Consider the following 21824-nt stretch of genomic DNA (forward strand, 5'->3'; position numbering starts at 1 on the left):
CTTTGCTGTATTTATTATTAATGCAATAATAATGTATCAGTCAGAGTAGACAGACACAGGCGCTGTAGAAGGAGGCCGAAGTAGCAGCAGGCCAGCCGCCGGAGCAACAAGAGGCCGAAGTGACTTGACTCTCTTACATAAAAGAAAAGAAAGAAAGCTGGCACCAATTCACCATTACAAGACGCTGGAGCAATGAGGGACCACGTCACCACCTGGAACACCACTATCAACCCAATTGTCACCATTAAAACGCCATAGTCTTCAACATAAGACAGACAGTCCCCGGCTGGAGACACGCCGTTGAAAGTAGGAACCAAACACATTGAGGAAGGAGTTACAAGCAGAAGGAACTGAATAACACACGTATAGACAGACACACGTACACAGACACACACACACACCGGGAAGGACAAGAGGAAAGGATGAGTATGATGTGGCGGCGGACTCCTATCCTACAGAGATTAATAGGAGGGCAAATGTCTAGGTAAGGATTACGTTAGATTCCTTCACACTAGATAACTTGTCCATCTGATAATATCTTAGCTAGCTGTGAATATATTATAGAAAGCATATAGCAGTAAAAGCCGGCCTCTCTCCCAGCCATTCTGAAGCATTACTATAAAAAAGAATAGTTTGTAATATTAATGGTGTGGTCAGTGACTCGAGGGGCAGACCAGGAATACCGCCCCGGTAGTAGGTTGTAAGTTGTAATGTTTGTTTAGTAGCCTTCAGAAAGTCCATGTGAGCTTATAATGTTGGGTTTGGATATTCAGGATTTTGGGTTTTCACTGACTTATGGATACATTGAGACAGCCAGAAACGTAGCGAGTCGTTGGCAATAATAACTAAGCAATGCTCGGCGCAGCCACCCGCCGCTGCCGCCGCCACCACCTAAGTGTTTTCAAAGATTATGTGATTTTGTTAATTTCTGACCGTTTTTTTTTTTTTTTTTTTTTTTTTGCAATGCACATTACTCGATGTGGTGTTCCCCCACCCAAAAACACCAATACCCGACATGTCACCCCACCCTTCCCCCAAAGACGGCTGGGAAGGTAAATCTTACCAGTAGCACCTCCTTATATAAGGAGGTGCTATTGGTAAGATGACATAAGAATATATATATATATATATATATATATATATATATATATATATATATATATATATATATTCTTATGTCATCCCTCCCCAGTCCCAGCAAGTTTGGGGGCCTGTGGAGAATCGGGGGTTTAGGTGGGGAGGCATATTTGATTGATATATGGACTTTGAAAAATCTAGGGAAATTTTCCCAAATCTTGGAAAATATACCTAAATGTAGGGACGTTTTACATAACATAACCTTCCCCCTCTAGGACACTAACCTAACCCCCCAAAAAAAACCTGCACTCCCGCCTAGAACATTAACCTAATCCTAACATAAACCTAACCTACCGTATCCTTGCTTTGGGGCAGCTCCCCTCCCCCCACACCGGTTTTCTCATAGCTTCACACAATATGCCCTACCTCTACCAATACCCCTCCTCACAATACCTAAATGAAAGGATGAAGGTCCTGGCTGGGCCTCTTCTCGATTGTCGTTAAGTTCTCTGTACTCCACGGGGACAGCAGGAGCGATGATTTCCCAGTAATCAAATTCGCAACCTTTACAACTAGTGTCACTGGTGGCCATGGCTGAACTGCGCACACAGATGTCTTTGTGCACCTGTCTGCCCAGCTGTGCCCCACCTACGAATACATACAGTATAGCAAATTCCCATTGGCGCAGCTCGTGGTGTTAAGAGGTGGTGGCACGTCGTTGGACAAAAGAACTATAGACACAATAAGAATCCTATTCTGCAGTTACCCACAAACCCGAGCTAGAAACAAATGTAAGTCAGTGTACTGCTCATTTCTGAGTGTGATGGAGCTCCGTGGCTCGCCGCAGCTTGCTGGACTTAGAGAACACTTGCTGAACACCGCACATTTGAAGGCTTGTGTACGACACACTAAGGCCGTCCCCCAAATAAAACCACAAGAAACGTATTGTGCATTAAGTACTTTATCACTAAATGTGAGTCTTTTACTGCTTCATTAGGAGATCCTATTGGTAAGATTATCCTATTTTTCTGATAAATTTTGACCTGTTTTGAATGAATGTGCCCTTGGTTTCCGTCACAAATCCATAGTTGTTTTTAACACCCCACCCACCCCCGGTTCTTACGGGAACATGATTTTGCAGTAAAATGAACCAAGTCTTTCTTTTATATGTTAAATCTTGACCTGTTTTGAATAAATATGCAGTTTTTTTTTAGGCATTTTTTTTTTTTTTTTTTTTTCATCACCCCCCCTTCAGTTTCTTTTTGAGGCATTTTTTTTTTTTCCATCACCCCCCTCCTACCCCTGTCTGTTGTGGATATACTAGTTTCTGGTAAAGTGAAGCTTTTTTTTTTTTCTGGTATATTTTTAGCAGTTTTCAATATACACTAACCTTACTTAACCTTACTTAACCTAACCTAACCAAAGTTGAACCTAAACCAAACCAAACCAAACCAAACCAAACCTAACCTAACCTAACCTTACCTTACCTTACCTTACCTTACCTTACCTTACCTACCTAACCTAACTTAACCTAACCTAAACCTAAACCTAACCTGACCTGACCTAACCCAACCCAACCTAACTGCAATGGGTAAGATATGCATATGAAGTCATTACCTTACTGGTGGTCTAGTCCTTCCTCGTCACTGGAGATGTCACTGAGAGAAGGTGTCTGTCAGAGTTGGCTGCCTTGGGGGGATAGAGTTTGGCAACCTGGACAAAAAAGTGATGAAGATGTGTGTGTTGTTGTTGGTGCGCCTTAGTGAAGAGGTACCGGGCCAGGTATTGGTGGACTTGGGGCACTACACCGCACTAGGAAAAACACCGTGCTCTCTTAGGAATCACACACACACACACACACACACACACACACACACACACACACACACGGGACATCGTCGATGGCGGAGGTGGTCGCTGAGCTCCAGAGCAATCATCTATAATTCTACAGTTACCTAAGAGTAACCAAGGTGGGAAAGGAGCTGGTAATGTTTGTCCCGTCTCCATATAGTCATGTTAACTGTTGATTAGCAAAATAATGTCCAGTGAAGGTAAATATAAACTGTAGCCTGCGTTTGAGCCATCAGCTGGTTTGTTTACGTCTGCGCAACATGGCGGCCGTGAACTCGAAAGAGGAATCAGACTTCACAGGGTTTCAAGGAATAATGGAGAAGAGCGCTTATGTGAAGAAAATTCTGGAGTTAGAAGGTAAAATTGAAAACTGTTTGAAAAGTATGAGGGCCTGGAAACGAGTTATGACAATGTAAAAAGAGACTGTGCCGATATGAAGAAGGAAAATGCAGCACTGAAAGAGGAAGTTAAGCTAATTAAAGTGAATTGCGAAAATGTGGAGAATCTCTAGGAAAAGTGATGGAGAAGCAGGCTGAATGGAAAAAAGTCAGGAAGTGGAAAGAAAGGAGGTAAATTACAAAGTTGCAAGTCTGGAAAAGGAAATCAAAGAGTCAGGGAGAAAACTTTGGGCCTTGCTGAAATTATAGATCAACAGATCATAGAAGAGAAGATAGCTGAGAAAGTGGTGAAGGTTATTAAGTCAAATGAGACATTGGTGAGGGAAACTGTAGACAAAAAGAGATGTGTGGTGATATTTGGTGTGGAGGAGGATAAGACACCGAGTAAAATGGAGAGAGAGAAAACATAAAAAGGTGATAAATAATATCATTAATGTGGTGCAAGAGGAGGAAAAGACCTAGTACAAGAAATAGAGGACTTCCATAGAATTGGAAAGTTCACAAGAGAAGGTATGAGGCCAATAAGAATCAAACTTAAGTCACAAAAGGATGTAGATGAATTGGTGGAGAAGTCATGGAGGCTAGCCCAGCAGGAAACAACAAGGAAGATTTGGTTGAGAAGAGATCTCGGTGAAAAGGAAAGAGAAATGTTAAATGAGTTGAGAAAGGAGGCTTTGAAAAAAATGAAGAGAGGACAGAAGAAGAGAAGAAAGAGTTTTTCTGGAGAATCTTGGATATGAGACTGAGGAAGTGGTTCATAACCCAGAAAAGTACAGCAAGAAAGGACTAAAGAAACTTACATATGAGCGAAATGTAATGTATTCCAACATAAATGGAGTGATATCGGGATTTTAGAACTCAACGATTACTTGAGGGACAAGAACCCAGATATTGTGGGTCTTACTGAAACAAAACTGAGAGAGGAGAAGACCTGATGAAGGTTGGAGAAGGAAATATAACGTTTGGAAAAGAAATAGAGTAGGTAAGATGGGAGGAGGAGTGATGTTGCTGGTTAAAAAGATATAAAGGTGGATCAAGTGAAAAAGGTATGGGAAAGGCAGAAGTGCTAAAGATCAGAGCAGAAACTAATGAAGGAAAAAGAGGCACTACATAGTGGTGTACGTACCACCTAAGACAAATGCATGGTCAGTACAGGAATATGAAGAAATGATAAGTGATACAGGAACATGTCTGGAAGAAATGTTGGGTGGCTGTGAACGAACTATAATGATGGGAGATTTTAATTGTAAAGAGGTGTGTTGGGAGGACTGGTCAATGGAAGGATCAGAGACAACATGGGGAAATACACTATTGACACTGGCAATGGAAAATGTGTTAACTCAGTGGGTCAAAGAAGATACTAGGTTTGGAGGAGAGGGAGCATCGTCAAGACTGGACTTGGTCTTTAGTACAGAGCCAATGGTCATTGAGGAGATGAGGGTGGAGTGCCCTTTAGCAAAGAGTGATCATGCAGTTTTGGAGTTCAAGGTGATAGACGAAGAGAAATCTAGAAGAAATGAAGAATATAAAGTGGGAAGATGGAATTATGCCAAGACAGATTTTGGAAACCTAAAGAAATTCTTTCAAGAGACAAATTGGATGAAATTCAAGAGTGCTAAGGAGCAAATGAAAAGTGGAAGGAATTTATAAAAATATACAAAGAAGGTGAGAAAAATTTGTACCAATAAGACAACATAGAGAAGTTGGAAAGCAGGACTGGTTTAACGATAGATGTGAAAAGGCTAGAACAAGAAAAGAGGATGCATGGAAGAGGTGGAGAAGGAAAAGACGGATTAAGCAGTGGGAAAGTTACAAAAGAGCAAGAAATGAATATGTGTTGATTAGAAGAGAAGAAAGAAAGAAACAAGAAAAGGATATAATTGATAAATGTAAAGACCAACCAAGGCTTTTTTACAGACATGTGAACAACAACATCAAAAATAGAGAAAGTATTGAAAGTTTAGAAGTAAATGGAGTATACAGTGAAGATCCCAGGAAATGGCAGAGGCTATGAATGGATGCTTTCGGAAGGTATTCACAAAGGAGACTGCTTTTGACAAACCACTGGTAATGGAACAGAAAGGGATTATGAAGGAGTTTCAAGTAACGGTGGAGGAGATCAAGAACATGATGGGGAGTTTAGAAGTGAGAAAAGCTGTGGGACCTGATGGGGTATCAGGATGGATTTTAAGAGAATGCAGGAGCAATTGGCAGAAAAAGTTTGTGAAGTAATTGATGCCTCATTAAGGGAAGGTGTAGTGCCCCAAGACTGGAAAAGAGCTAACATTGTCCCAATCTATAAATCAGGTAACAAGAGAGACCCATTGAACTATAGACCAGTGTCACTTACAAGTGTGGTAGCTAAGATGTGTGAGAGGGTGGTGAAGACTAGATGGACAGACTTCTTGGAGAAAATGACATACTTTGTGAGTGTCAATTTGGTTTTAGGAAAGGGCGTTCATGCACGACAAACCTGATATGTTACTATTCGAGGGTGATAGATGTAATACAGGAAAGAGATGGTTGGGCTGATGGAATATATCTGGATTTAAAAAAGGCCTTTGATAAGGTACCACACCAGAGACTGATCTGGAAACTTGAAATGGTAGGAGGAGTGCATGGCAGTTTACTAAAATGGATGGAAGACTTTTGGTAGGAAGAGAAATGAGAACAATAATTAAGGACAGACCATCAGAATGGGGATTGGTGGAGAGTGGAGTTCCACAGGGATCAGTGTTGGCACCAGTAATGTTCGCAGTCTACATAAATGACATGGTGGATGGGGTGTCCAGTTATGTGAGCCTATTTGCAGACGATGCAAAATTGTTAAGAAAAGTGAGATGTGACAAAGATTGCGAACTACTCCAGGAAGACTTGGACAGAATATGGAAATGGAGCTGTACATGGCAAATGGAGTTCAACACGACAAAATGCAAGAAAATAGAGTTTGGCAAGAGTGAAAGAAGAATCAGGAGTATGTACAAGATAGGAAATGAAGACATAAAACCAGTCATGAAGAAAAAGACCTTGGGGTGACAATTACCAATGACCTATCGCCAGAGAGACATATAAACAAAATAATTGGAGAAGTATTGAACTTATTGAGGAACATAAGAGTGGCGTTCGTATATCTAGATGAAGAAATGATGAAGAAAATAATTACTGCAATGATAAGACCGAGGCTTGAATATGCAACAATACAGTGGGCTCGAACTTAAAGAAACACATAAGGAAACTAGAGAAAGTACAGAGGGCTGCAACAAAATGGTGCCTGACTTAAGAGATTTGACTTATGAAGACAGACTGAAAAGAATGCAACTTCCAACCCTGGAAAACAGAAGAGAAAGGGAGACCTGATAGCAATATACAGAGTGATGATTGGCATGGAAAAATGGATAGGGAAGATCTGTGTATGTGGAATGGAAGAATGTCGAGAGGGCATGGGAAAAACTAAAATGGCCACTTATAGGAGAGATGTGAAAAATATAGCTTCCTCATAGAAGGGTGGAAGCATGGAATAGTTTAGACGTGGAAGTGGTCAACGCAAGGAATATTCATGATTTTAAGAAAAGCTGGACATTAATAGATATGGAGACGGGACAACACGAGCATAGCTCTTTTCCGTATGTTACAATTAGGTAAATACAATTAGGTAACACACACACACACACACACACACACACACACATGACACACACACACTGGACGTGCCTCCTGCTCAGAGTGGCATCTAACTAACACTCCACACGCTAAGCAATGTGCTTGAGTGAGAATAGTTGGTATTGAGGGGCGACCAGAGCGAGTGAACGAGTGTACAGAGTGAACGTAGCCTGGTGGCGTGTACATAAGAGTGATCGGAGGTGTGAGAACCTCCACACTCCAAACGACAGAGCGGGAACCACACAAAGGCCAGCCATAGCAGCCGCCAACGCATCCCACCACACACGTAGCTACCAGGCCTGGCCCCAGTGACCACACACCCACATGCTCCCAGGAAGAGTAAAAAAATGGATAGACCGGTAAGAAATAAATTACCAAATTCAAAATATGTTGATGAGGCCCAGGAGCAAAGCCAAAAGTGGCCAGTCAAAGCATGAGTCCATCTTCAACAGGGCAACAATGCAAGGTAGATTGGTAATGTTGGAGAAGAGATTTGAGGAGTTGGTGAAGGAATTAAAAGTTCAGAGGAGTGAGGAGGAGCAGGATAGAGAATTCGCAAGGCTTTGAAGGAAAGAGTTAAGAGACTGGAGGAAAATGAAAACGATTGGTGGATGAGAATGCACACTTGAGAGTGGAGGTTGAAAAATACAAGAGACGGTTGGAGGAGAAAATGGAGAGTAGTAAAGGAGAAAGATGACTTTAAGGAAATGATTAGTGAGCAGAATGAAAGGTTTGAAAGGAATGGGAACTGAAGAAAACACAATGGACTGAGTCGAGGGAAGCAGAGATGGTTGGATTACAAGAAATAATTAAAGATCAGTTGAAGGAAGACAAAAAGAAAGGTCCAAGGAACTGGTTAATGTAATGAAGAATAAGGAAACATTGATAAGGGAAATAGCAGAAAAGAAGAAGAGTGTGTTAATATTTGGGATGAAAGAACAAAATATAACATATAAGCCTAAGAGAATTAAGGAAGAATTAAAACGGTAAGAGATCTGTTCAAAAATCTAAATGATGATGAAAAAAAGACCTACAAGAAGAAGTGGAAGAGATCCATAGACTGGGTCCGTATAAGGAGGGAGTGAGCAGACCGATTAAAGTAGTACTGAAGTCACAACAATCTGGAGGATATCCTATATAGAACATCAAAGTTAAGAGAGATAGAAGGTTGTAAAGAGGTGTTTGTGAGAAAGAATAGAAATGAGGAAGAGAGGAGAAGATATAAGGAATTGGTGGAAGAGGCGAGAAGGAAAAATGATGAGCGGTCTGAGGAGGAAAGAGAAAAGTTTTTGGAGAGTTATAGGAGAGAGAGTCAGAAAGTGGTATGTGGAAAGAAGGAATACGGAGGAACCCCTAGAGGGAGCAGTGGGTGGACCGTAATGTATACTAATATAGATGGGATACTGTCAAGTAGATTGGAATTGCAAGACTATATGATGGTGGAGAAGCCTGATATAGTGTGTTTGACTGAGACAAAATTGCATGAAAAACAAAGATAAATTTGGATAATAAATATAATATATGGAGAAAGGATAGAGAGTAAAGGTGGAGGAGGAGTTATGATTATGACGAAGAAATAAATAAATGTGGATAAGGTTTGGTATGGGAAGAACAACGCAGAAGTGATAAGCATAAGGATAAAAAGTGATGGAAAAGAATTAATAATCATGGTGACCTATGTACCTCCTAAAACAAATTCTTGGACATTAAGGAATACGACAATATGATCAAGGATACTTTACAGAGTTTGGAAAGTGTATTATCTGGAAAAGAAAGGTGATACTAGTAGGAGATTTTAATTGTAAGGAGGTGGATTGGGAAAATCTAGTAAGTGGTGTTGGAGAGGAAGCATGGGAGAGAGATTTCTTAATCTAATGATGGAAAATATGATGGAACAGAGGGTGAAGGAAAATACTAGATATAGAGGAGATGATGAACCGGCTAGACTGGATTTGGTGTTAACAAGAGAAGTGTACCTATGTGGAGATATACAATACAAATGTCCTTTGGGAAAGAGTGATCATGTGGTTATGGAAATGCAGATAGCAACAACACAGCGAAGGAAAGACGAGACATACAGGAGTGGTAGATTGAATTATAGAAAGATGGACACAGAAAGTTTGAAAAATTATTTCAGAAAATTAGATTGGGAGGAGATGTTACAAATCAGAGAAGTGCAAAAAAATATGAGATTTTTATGAAATATTATAAAGAAGGAGTTATGAAATTTGTACCAAAGTATAAACCGAGAGAGGAAGGAAGAAAGGATTGGTTTAATGCAACTTGTGTTAAGGCTAAGGAAAAGAGAGATGTGGCTTGGAAAAGATGGAAAAGAGCAGGAATATACTAAATAAGGAGAATTATAGAGTGGCAAGAAATGAGTATGTGAGGGTAAGGAGGAGGAAGAAAGAAAATTTGAAAAGATATTGTAGACAAGAGTAAGGAACATCCAAAATTGTTTTACAGGTTCATAAATGGTAAACTTAAAAGAGAGAGTCCATTGAAAGATTAAAAGGAGAGCAAGGGATAGTAGATGACCCTAAGAATATAGCGGAATTGCTAAATAATAGGTTTCAGCAAGTATTTACTAAAGAAACAATGTTTGTAAAGCCTCAGAATGTACAAGGAAATGTGCACATGGATGACATTAAGATACCTAAAAGGAGTTATATAAAATGTTGGAGGAACTTAAAGATGATAAAGCGATGGGACCAGATGAAGTTTCAGGAAAATTATTGAAGGAGTGTAGAGAAGAATTGATTGATCCATTATATGATATTATAAGGTGCTCATTAGAAACAGGGAAGTACCAGTAGAGTGGAAAAGAGCTGAAGTGGTGCCCATTTATAAGGGAGGCAGTAAGGAAGAGCCTCTTAACTATAGACCTGTGTCTCTAACAAGTGTGGTCGGTAAGATTTGTGAGAGGGTGATAAAGAAATATTGGATACGGTTCCTGGAGGATCATAAGTTATTATCGGATCATCAATTTGGCTTTAGGAAAGGGAGGTCATGTGTAACAAATCTACTGAGCTTTTATTCAAGAGTGGTTGACAAAATACAAGAGAGAGAGGGATGGATGGACTGTGTATATTTGGATTTAAAGAAAGCTTTTGACAAGGTACCTCACATGAGACTGCTATGGAAATTAGAGATTTATGGAGGACTGAAAGGAAAAGTGTTAAAGTGGATGGAAAACTACTTGAGATGGAGGGAGATGAGAACGGTAATAAGGGATGCAAAGTCGGACTGGTTGGTGGTGGAGAGTGGAGTCCCACAAGGCTCAGTGCTGGCACCAATACTTTTCCTTGTATATATTAATGACATGCCAGAGGGAGTAAACAGTTATATTAATTTGTTTTGGATGATGCGAAGTTGTGTAGGTGTGTGAAGAGTGAAGAAGATTGTGAAATTTTACAGGCAGATCTGGATAAGATTTGGGAGTGGAGCAAGAGGTGGCAAATGGAATTTAATCTGAGCAAAAGTCATGTGATGGAGATGGGAAGAGTGGAAGACGGCCAAGAGGGTCATATAAGATGGGTGAAGAAGTAGTGTTGAAAAAGGTGGAAAAGGAAAAGGATTTGGGAGTGATAATACAAGACCATGGGCAGTTTGAGGCTCATATTGATAAGATGTTTGGAGAAACGTATAATTTGATAAAAATATTGGATTAGCCTTCCATTATATGGATAAAGATATGATGAAGAAATTAATTAGTACGGTAATTAGACCAAGATTGGAATATGCTGGAGTGGTTTGGTCCCCTTATAAAAAGAAGCATATAAGGAAGTTGGAGAGATTGCAGAGAATGGCAACAAAAATGGTTCCGGAATTGGCAGAAATGACCTATGAGGAGAGATTAAAAGAAATGAATTTGCTTACCTTGGAACAAAGAAGAGAAAGAGGAGATTTAATACAGGTTTATAAACTGTTGAACGGACTGGATGAAGTGGATAATGAGCAAATGATGTTGAGAGAGGAAAACTTAAATAGAACTACAAGATCGCATAGTAAAAGATAGCCAAGGAATATGCTTGAAGGATGTGAAGAAATATAGTTTCCCACAAAGATGTGTGGAGGTGTGGAATGGTTTGAGTGAGGAGGTGGTGTCAGCGAGGAGTGTGCATAGTTTTAAAGGAAAGTTGGATGTGTAGATATGGAGACGGGGCCACACAGTATGATACCCAGGCCCTGTAAAATTACAACTAGGTGAATACAACTAGGTGAATACACACACACACACACACACACACACACACACACACACACACACAAGTGTGAGTTATTGGGGTTTTTAAGGGTGTTTTCAAGGTTTATCAGGATGTAGTGGAAGTTATTGGGGTTTTGAAGGGTGTTATTCAAGGTTTGGTAGGGTGTAGTGGAAGTTATTGGTGTTTTGAAGGTGTTATTCAGGGTTTGGCAGGGTGTAGTGGAAGTTATTGGGGTTTTGAAGGGTGTTATTTAAGGTTTGGAAGGGTGTAGTGGAAGTTATTGGGGTTTTGAATGTTTTCAGGGTTTGGCAGGGTGTAGTGGAAGTTATTGGGGTTTTGAAGGGTGTTATTCAAGGTTTGGTAGGGTGTAGTGGAAGTTGTTGTGGTTTTGAAGGGTGTTATTCAAGATTTGTCAGGGTGTAGTGGAAGTTATTGGGGTTTTGAAGGGTGTTTTCAAGGTTTGGCATAGTGGAAGTTATTGGGGTTTTGAAATGTTTCAAGGTTTCATGTAGTGGAAGTTATTAAGGTTTTGAAGGTTTTTTCATTTGACATGTAGTGGATGTTATTGGGGTTTGAATGTTTTTCAAGGTTTCATGTAGTGGAAGTTATTGGGTTTTGAATGTTTTCAGGTTGTTGTTGTTGTTATTTTTTTTGTTATCAAGGTTTGACATGAATGGAATATTATTTTGAATTTTCAAGGTTTCATGTAGTAATTATTTTTTTGAAGGATGTTATTCAGGGTTTCAGTGTAATTATTTTTGAAGTTTTCAACACCTTGGCATGTTGTAAGTTATTGTTGAAGATGTTTTCAAGCTTTCATGTGGAATTTTTGTGGTTTTGAATGATGTTTTCAAGGTTTCATGTATGGAATTATTGAGGTTTGGTTGTTTCAAATGGCATGTAGTGCATTCTGAAATGTTTTTCAAGGTTTCATGTAATGGAAGTTATTTTTTGAATGTTATTAAATTTCATGTAGTGGAAGTTATTTTTTAATTGTTTTCATTTGGCAGGGTGTTGTGGAAATATTATTTTGAATTTTTCATTTGACATGTAGTAAGTTATTTTTTGAATGTTTTCAAGGTTTGGCATGTTGTGGAAGTTATTTTTTTGAATTTCAAGGTTTGACATGTAGTGGAAATTAATGGGGTTTTGAAATGTTTTCAAGGTTTGGCAGTGCAGTGGAAGTTATTAGGGTTTTGAAGTATGTTATTCAGGGTTTGGCATGTAGTGGAAGTTATTGGGGTTTTGAAGGGTGTTTTCAAGCTTTGGCAGGGTGTTGTAGAAGTTATTGTGGTTTTGAATGGTGTTTTCAAGCTTTGGCAGGGTGTTGTGGAAGTTATTGTGGTTTTGAATGGTGTTTTTAAGGTTTGGCATGGTGTAGTGGAAGTTATTGAGGTTTTGAAGGGTGTTATTCAAGATTTGGCAGGGTGTAGTGGAAAGTTATTGGGGTTTTGAATGGTGTTTTCAAGGTTTGGCAGGATGTAGTGGAAGTTATTGGGGTTTTGAAGGGTGTTTTCAAAGTTTGGCAGGGTGTAATGGAAGTTATTGGGGTTTTGAAGGATGTTATTCAGGGTTTGGCAGGTTGTAGTGAAAGTTATTGGGGTTTTGAATGTTTTCAAGGTTTGGCAGGGTGTTGTAGAAGTTATTGGGGTTGTGAAGGATGTTTTCAAGCTGTGGCAGGGTGTTGTGGAAGTTATTTGGGGTTGTGAAGGATGTTTTCAAGCTTTGGCAGGGTGTAATCGTACATACTGCTTTTTAAAAGTGTGATTTCATGTGGGTTCTCCTTCTATATCATTAAAACACCTTTTTTTTTCTCTTTCTACTCTCATCTTTTCCTTATTCCTTCTACATAAAAACGAACATTTTCTTTTAACTTTCTAATATCACAAAAACCTTATTTATTTTTCCCCAACACACCTGTCTCTTATATTTCCCTCTATGTCACTTAAACACCTTCTTCATCCCTTCTACTACCACCACACTACCCTTCCTCTCCTCTCAATGACTTACTGTCTAGCCCAACATAGCCTAGCATAGTGTACACCCAGGCCAGACTAACTTTACAGTGTCTTAGGTTGGCACTCAGAAATGGTGTGCTCTCTCACCACAACTGTTTACCAAGGCCACAGTGATGACTGGTTGGGGTCTTCAAGAGTGTTTCTACGATTAATAATGTGGAAATGTTGTTGATCTGGTTCTAGAACTGTAAAGATACCTTAAAGAACATTTGTAAATTTAAATACAGCCTGTTTGAAATAGTGGAGGTGAACCATTTTCAAAGGCCATAGAGATGAGTAGCTGGATTTTCAAGAGTGCTTTGCCAGTTAGTAATATAGAAATGTTGTCACTCTGTCTCTAGAACTGTAAAAACACTTTGTAAAAACTTGTGTAAATTTAAATAAAGCCTGTTTGAAGTAAGGGAGGTGAAGCACAAAATCTTTGAAAATACACTTAACCACACAAGCCCTTTTACTTACAGGCACTGGCAGGCACAGTTACCCAGGACACCACAGGGCCCCACTACAAGTACTCTGATGATCCTTTCCTAAGCCCTTACTCTAATCTTACCAAGAGGTCTTATGCGCTCTCTAAGGAGTCTGGACGCAAGGCAGCTCGTTGGATAAGAGAGGAATACCCAAAGCTTTTCCTTCACCGCCCAGATGAGCCTTTCATCGAGGTGTGGGGATGTCTAATGTGTTTTTGTGGCGTGTGGAAGATGTTTATGGTTTTTGAGGGTGATTTTGTGTGCTTTGATAGGTTGTATTAGAAGTTATTGGGGTTTTCAAGGGTTTAGTGGAAGTTATTGGGGTTTTCAAGGGTGTAGTGGAAGTTATTGGGGTTTTCAAGGGTGTAGTGGAAGTTATTGGGGTTTTGAAGGGTGTTTTCAAGGTTTGGCAGGGTGTAGTGGAAGTTATTGGGGTTTTGAAGGGTGTTTTCAAGGTTTGGCAGGGTGTAGTGGAAGTTATTGGGGTTTTCATGTGTGTGTGTGTGTGTGTGTGTATTTACCTAGTTGTAGTTTTACAGGGCCTGGGCTTTATGCTCGTGTGGCCCTGTCTCCATATCTACACTTATCCAATTTTTCTTTAAAACTATGTACACTCTTTGCTGACACCATTTCCTCGCTCAAACTCTTCCAAGTCTCAACACTAAATTTTTAACATCTCTCAGACATTTTCCCTTCCTCAGTTTCTTATTATGCGATCTTGTGCTTCTAATGTCATATTCTTCTCTCAGGATTAGTTTCTCATTATCCACTTGATTCATTTCGTTAATCAATTTATAAACTTGTATCAGATCCCCCCTCTCTCTTCTCTGTTCCAGGGTTGGTAGATCCATAGCTTTTGGTCTCTCCTCATGTCATCCCTTTAAATTCTGGAACCATTCTTGTAGCCATTTTTTGCAGTCTTTCCAATTTCCTTATGTGTTTCTTTTTATGTGTGTGTAGCTCAGAGACCATACCACTGCTGCATATTTCAGCTTTGGGCATATCATGCTTGTGATGATTTTTTCATCATATCTTTATCCATGTAATGAAATGCCACTCTTATATTAGTCAACATCTTATATGATAGTCCAAATATCTTGTTTATGTGTTTATCAGGGCTCAGATTTTCTTGTATGATCACTCCAAGATCTTTTTTCTCTTTAGTCTTCGTTATTTGCTCCTCTCCCATCAAATTGTTCTATACTCTTTCCTAGTTCCATTATGTGGCATTTCTTGGCATTAAACTACAATTTCCAATTCTTGCTCCATTCATAGTTTTTGTTTAAATCTTGCTGTAACAGCAGACAGTCCTGTTTGGTTTTGATAACTCTTAGCAACTTTGCATCATCAGCAAATAAATTTATATAGTTGTTTATCCCAATGTGAATGTCGTTTACATAAACCTGAAACATAATGGGGGCTAACACTGACCCTTGTGGCACTTGGCTAGTTACTTTACCCCAAAATGAGTATGTATCTCTGATCACAGTTCTCATTTCCCTATCCTTCAAATAATCTCTTGTCCATTCGAGCAAGGTTCCACGTAGTCTTCCTATGTTCTCTAGTTTCCAAAGAAGTCTTCCATGAGGGACTTTATCAAAAGCCGTTTTAATGTCCTGGTATACTGTGTCCACCCATCCATCTCTTTTCAAGTCCTGCAATAACTCTGGAGTGGAAGCTTAACAAGTTTGATACGCATGACCAGGGCCGGCCCAAGCCTCCATGGGGCCCTAAGCGAAATTGTATTTAGAGGCCCCCTAAGTAAATAAACAGGTAGACAATGTTCTTACTGTAAATGTGTCATGTTTAATTATTTTTGGTTTAAAAAAAAGTGCAACGGCAATGTGGAACAATAAATTGTAATGCAAAATCAATGATACAAATAACAGCCTTATAGTCCGGTGGCTTAGCAAAAAAAATGTGACATGCTAGATGAAAGCAACACACTTTGCACACTGGTTGTTTGGGTCCCATGGAAGAATATTAGAGGGTGGTGCCCGATCTGCAATACCCAGAAAAAAAATGGCCGCCCGAAGAGCATTTATGGTCCCATATAGATACTACTTGATTGCATTTAAGGGTGATTTAAGTACAAACAACCACATAACATTACTTATAATATATTTTTACAACTCCATATTGCCTCCATATCTTTGATCATATAGAAATAACTATTTATACATGGGCAAAAAATAACAAATATGCTACAATATATTTTTTATTGCTCTTGGGGGCCCCCTTGTGGCCTCGAGGCCCTAAGCCACCGCTTACTTCGCTTATTTGTCGTGCCGGCCCTGCACATGACCGCCCTGTCCTGAACCCAAATTGTCTGTTCGATATGACTTGCTCCTCTTCTTAGAAAGTTAACCCATTTTTCTTTGATAATTATTTCACATAACTTCCCTACGACACTTGTAAGTGACAGTGGTCTGTAGTTTAGTGATTCAGTTGCCTTTCCTCCTTTAAATATCGTTATTACGTTGGCTTAAATATATCTGGGTGGCTGTCTGTGTGTATGTATGAGTATGCCAGCCAGGAAGCAAAACAAGTACAGTAATACTCCACCTAACGAACAGGATAGGGGGTGTCAAAGCTGTTCGTTGAGCGAAAATTCGTTAAGTGGATGTAATTTTCCCGTAGGAATATAAAAAAAAAAAAAAAAAAAAATATATATATATATATATATATATATATATATATATATATATATATATATATATATATATATATATATATACGTTTGGCAGCATATTGGGCCACCGGTTTACTTTATGATGTCATATGAGTAATTGGAAGTTAGAGAAGCTACGTACAAATTTTCTCACATTCTCGCATTTATGTTCACAAAACATTTCTATTAGCTTTTTACAAAGCTTTCAAGAAAGGATTGTTTTGTAATGCATAAAGTGAAATCTTACATGGAATACCAAAAAATAAAGCAGAAATGAGATGAGCCACAGACAAAGCGGCCACTTGGCCGCTTCTTCTTCTTCTTGTGACCCTTTTGCTTGCATGTTACTTTCATCATGATGTTTATGTTTTCACTCCTCTATTGCCTGCTATAATGGATATCATATCTTAGTATTCATGTACGCTCATGCCATGAGGATAACCTGGATTCCGTGGCAGTGAGTTATAGTGAATTATTAATGAAATACCGCGGTATTTCATTAATAATTCACTATCACTCAGTGCCACGGAATCCAGGTTATCCTCATGACATGAGCATACATGAATACTAAGATATGATATCCATTATAGCAGGCAATAGAGGAGTGAAAACATAAACATCATGATGAAAGTAACATGCAAGCAAAAGGGTCACAAGAAGAAGAAGAAGCGGCCAAGTGGCCGTGAGTCTCTCGCTTCGTCCATGGCTCATCTCATCTCTGCTTTATTTTTTGGTATTCCATGTAAGATTTCACTTTATGCATTACAAAACAATCCTTTCTTGGGGCAAGGTTTGTAAAAAGCTAATAGAAATGTTGTTTTGTGAACATAAATGCATTATATAAGACAGTAACACCACCTCCAGAGATGGTGTTCCCAGCAACTTCAGAGCAACCTGATAGCAATCTTGTCACCATCCCTCCACACAATCATGGATGCCATTTCGCTGCAAGAGGTTGCTCTGACGTTGTTAAAGAATCTTGGATCCAGCTCCATGAGCGCTAGAGACAGAGGCGGGGAGCCAGCCAATCACAGCGAAACTACCGCATTCGGTCCCTCACCCGGCAAATTCAAACCCAGAAAATTCGCTAAAACGGATGTGGTTGTACGTTATGCGGATTTTTTTATCTAACTTTATATAGTACATTAAACCGGAAATTCGTTAAACGAACGTGCGTTAAGCGGAGTATTACTGTACTGATCTGTCTCTGTATGTGTGTGTGTGTGTGTGTGTGTGTGTGTGTGTGTGTGTGTGTGTGTGTGTGTGTGTGTGTGTTTACCTATATGTGATTTACAGGGCCCAAGCTTGGCTCTTTATATCCTGTCTCTTTGTCCACATTTATCAAGTTTGCCCTTCATCTGACTGACTCGTCGCACACACCACCTCTCTACTCAATTTATTCTTTTGTGTGTGTGTGTGTGTGTGTGTGTATTGCAGTGTTTCCAGCCCAAGCAGCAGTATGAGGAGGGGGTGGAGGTGGATGTGGACACTCTGGTGGGGGTGGTGGCGCGGGGGGAAGTGGCCAATGCGATCACTGTTTATCGCCTCTGTAAGGACAAAAATATATGTGAGTATTAACCTAATCAAGTATCTCTCTCTCTCTCTCTCTCTCTCTCTCTCTCTCTCTCTCTCTCTCTCTCTCTCTCTCTCTCTCTCTCTCTCTCTCTCTCTCTCTCTCTCTCTCTCTTTGTGTATTTACCTAGTTATAGTTTATGGGAGGGGAGCAAGCTTATATTGACCCGTCTTTATATCTTGTTTCGTCCAGCTTAGCTTTGAAACTGTGAACACTGACTGCATTTACCATGTCTATATCTAATCCATTCCAGGTGTCCACAGCTCTATGAGGGAAACTGTACTTCCTAATGTCTCTTATACACTGCACCTTCTTCAATTTCTTCCCATGTCCCCTTGAAGTCCTTGTTTCCAGGCTTAAAAAGTCTCCATCCACTTTATCCAGGTTATTTATTCACCATTCTATGAATACCTATCAAGTCTCCCCTTTCTCTCCTACTTTCAAGTGTTGCAATTTCCAGTTTTCTCAACCGCTCCTTGGAAGTCCAATCCTTCAGTTCTGGTACTAACTTTGTGGCTCCCCTTTGCACCCTCTCCAATTTTCTAATATTCTTCTTAGTGTGAGGGGACCACACGATTGCTCTATACTCCAGTTTTGGTCTTATCATAGAACTAATTAACTTTTTCATCATATCAGCATCCAAATATGAAAAGGCCATTTTAATTCTCCTTAGCAGATTTGTTACTTCTCCCGTGATTTTATTTATATGCCTGTGTGAGGCTAAGCCTTCTGTAATTGTCACCCCTAAATCCACATCTTCTTTAGACCTTTCCAAACTAAAATGTTCCATTTTGTAATTGCCGTGTACTCTCCACTTACTTTTTCCAAATTCCATGACTTTACACTTTTTTAGATTGAATTCCATTTGCCAAGTTCTACTCGATCTACCAATTTTATCAAGGTCCTCTTGCAGTTTCCTACAGTCATTTACATTTTTCACTCTCCTCATTATCTTGGCATCATTCGCAAACAAATTGATATGACTCAATTCCTTCAGGCAGGTCATTCACATAGGTGCCGAACATGACCGGTCCCAACACCGACCCTTGAAGTACTCCACTAGTGACCTTTAGCCAGGAAGAACTACTGTTTCTTAGCACTGTTCTCATTTCCCTCTCACTAAGGTAATCCTTCATCCATTCCAATAATTGTCCTCCAACTGTGTGTGTGTGTGTATTTACCTAGTTGTATTTACCTAGTTGTAGTTTTACAGGGCCTGGGCTTTATGCTGGTGTGGCCCCGTCTCCATATCTACACTTATCCAATCTTACTTTAAAAGTATGCACACTCGTTGCAGACACTACTTCTTCATTTAAACTGTTCCACGTCTCAATACACCTTTGCGGGAAACTATATTTTTTAACATATCTCAGACATCTTCCTTTTCTCAGCTTTTTACTATGCGATCTTGTGCTTCGAATGTCATATTCTTCTCTTAGGATCAATTTCTCATTATCCACTTGGTCCATTCCGTTTTTCAATTTATAAACTTGTATCAGATCTCCTCTCTCCCTTCTTTGTTCCAGGGTTGGTAGATCCATAGCCTTTAGTCTCTCCTCATATGTCATCCCTTCAAATTCTGGAACCATTCTTGTAGCCATTTTCTGTAGTCTCCAACTTCCGTATGTGTTTCTTTTTATGAGGGGTCCACACTACTCCTGCATATTCCAATCTGGGTCTTATTATAGTACTTATGAATTTCTTCATCATTTCTTTGTCCATGTAGTGAAATGCTACTCCAATATTCTTTAGCAAATTATATGTTTCTCTAAAGATTCTATCAATATGGCTTACCAGCTGATTGTTTTCTTCCATCGTCACTCCTAAGTCCTTTTCCTTTTCTACTTTCTCCAGTTCTACTCCATCTCCCATCTTATAGATTCTCACGGGTCGTCTTTCACTCTTTCCCATTTCCATGACATGGTTTTTGTTCACATTGAATTCCATTTCCCACTTCTTACTCCATTCCCTGATCTTATTTAGGTCTTCTTACAGTATTTCACAATCCTCTTTTTGCTTTATAACTCTGCACAGTTTCGTATCATCTGCAAACAGATTTATGTAGCTGTTCACTCCTTCTGGCATGTCGTTAATATAAATGAGGAAAAGTATTGGTGCCAATACTGACCCCTGTGGCACTCCGCTTTCTACTGCTCTCCACTTGGACTTCATATCTTTAACTACTGTCCTTATTTCTCTCCCCATCAAATAATTTTCTATCCATCTCAATGTGCTTCCTTTTAAGCCACCCTTCTCTAACTTCCATAGTAATCTTGCATGTGGCACTTTGTCAAATGCCTTTTTTAAATCCAAGTAAATACAGTCAACCCATCCCTCTCTCTCTTGTACTCTATCAACTATTCTATAATAGAAACTCAGTAAATTAGTTACACACGACCATCTTTTTCTAAAACCAAATTGGCTATTTGATATTAATTTGTCTTCAAGGAACTCGATCCATTGTTTCTTTATTATTCTTTCACACATCTTGCATATTACACTAGTTAGTGATACCAGTCTGTAATTTAAAGGTTCTTTCTTCCTTCCGCTCTTATATATGGGAACCACCTCTGCTCTTTTCCATTCTACTGGTACTGTTCCATTTTCTATTGAGCATTTTATGATATTGTATATAGGACTTGCTAGTTCTTCCCTACATTCTTTCAGTATTCTGCCTGAGACTTCATCTGGTCCCATTGCCTTTTCTTCATCCAGTTTCTTCATTAACTCTTTTATTTCAAGCTTGGTTACTTTAATCTCTTTCATATAGATTGTTTCTCTATTACCCTGTGGTCTTTCAAGTTTGGATTCCTTACTAAAGATCTCCTGGAATTTATTATTTAATAGTTCTGCCATACTTTTTGGGTCTTCCACCATCCTGTTCTCTCCTTTTAACCTTTCTATTGTTTTTTTTTGCCTAATTTTTCCATTTATGAATCTAGAAAAATTTAGGTTGCTCCTTACATTTTCGACAATGTCCTTTTCAAAGTTCTTTTCCTCTTCCTTCCTCACCTTAACATATTTATTTTTCGCTGCCTTGAAGTTTTCCTTATTTGCTGGATTTCTATTTCTCCTCCACCTTTTCCATGCTCCATCTCTATTCTTCTTTGCCCTAGCACACCTTGCATTAAACCAATCTTTCTTACCTTCTTCTTTAGGTCTATATTTTGGGACATATTGCCTGACTCCTGGTTTGTATATTTCCAAAAATAAGTTATACTTCTTTGCATCGTCTCTTGAGTTTTCCATCTCCTCCCAGTTTACATTTTTAAAATAGTGTGTGTGTGTGTGTGTGTGTGTGTGTGTGTGTGTGTGTGTGTGTGTGTGTGTGTGTGTGTGTGTGTATTTACCTAGTTGTATTTACCTTGTAGTTTTACAGGACCTGGGCTTTATGCTGGTGTGGCCCCGTCTCCATATCTACACTTATCCAATCTTACTTTAAAAGTATGCACACTCGTTGCAGACACATCTTCTTCATTTAAACTGTTCCACGTCTCAATACATCTTTGTGGGAAACTATATTTTTTAACATCTCAGACATCTTCTTTTTCTCAGCTTTTTACTATGTGATCTTGTGCTTTGAATGTCATATTATTCTCTCAGGATCAGTTTCTCATTATCCACTTGGTCCATTCCGTTGTTCAATTTATAAACTTGTATCAGATCCCCTCTCTCCCTTCTCTGTTCCAGGGTTGGTAGATCCTTAGCCTTTAGTCTCTACTCATATGTCATCCCTTCAAATTCTGGAACCATTCTTCCAGCCTTTTATTTTTTTATTTTTTTTTTTTATTTTTTTTTTTTTTTAGTGTGTGTGTGTATTTACCTAGTTGTATTTACCTAGTTGTAGTTTTACAGGGCCTGGGCTTTATGCTGTGGCCCCTCTCCATATCTACACTTATCC

General features: G+C 39.3%; 1 protein-coding gene across 1 annotated transcript in view; it reads left to right on the forward strand.

Annotated features, from left to right (window-relative positions):
- The window catches only part of LOC123506597 (protein PTCD3 homolog, mitochondrial-like), a 90890-nt gene that overhangs the window by 13344 nt on the left and 55722 nt on the right, over window positions 1–21824 (forward strand). Inside the window, exons 6-7 of the mRNA XM_045258840.1 lie at window positions 13674–13871; window positions 17788–17917. Coding sequence (XP_045114775.1) covers window positions 13674–13871; window positions 17788–17917 — 328 coding nt within the window. The remainder of the gene's footprint in view (window positions 1–13673; window positions 13872–17787; window positions 17918–21824) is intronic.

This window comes from Portunus trituberculatus, chromosome 2, assembly GCF_017591435.1.
Source record: "Portunus trituberculatus isolate SZX2019 chromosome 2, ASM1759143v1, whole genome shotgun sequence".
Classification (NCBI taxonomy): Eukaryota; Metazoa; Arthropoda; class Malacostraca; order Decapoda; family Portunidae; genus Portunus; species Portunus trituberculatus.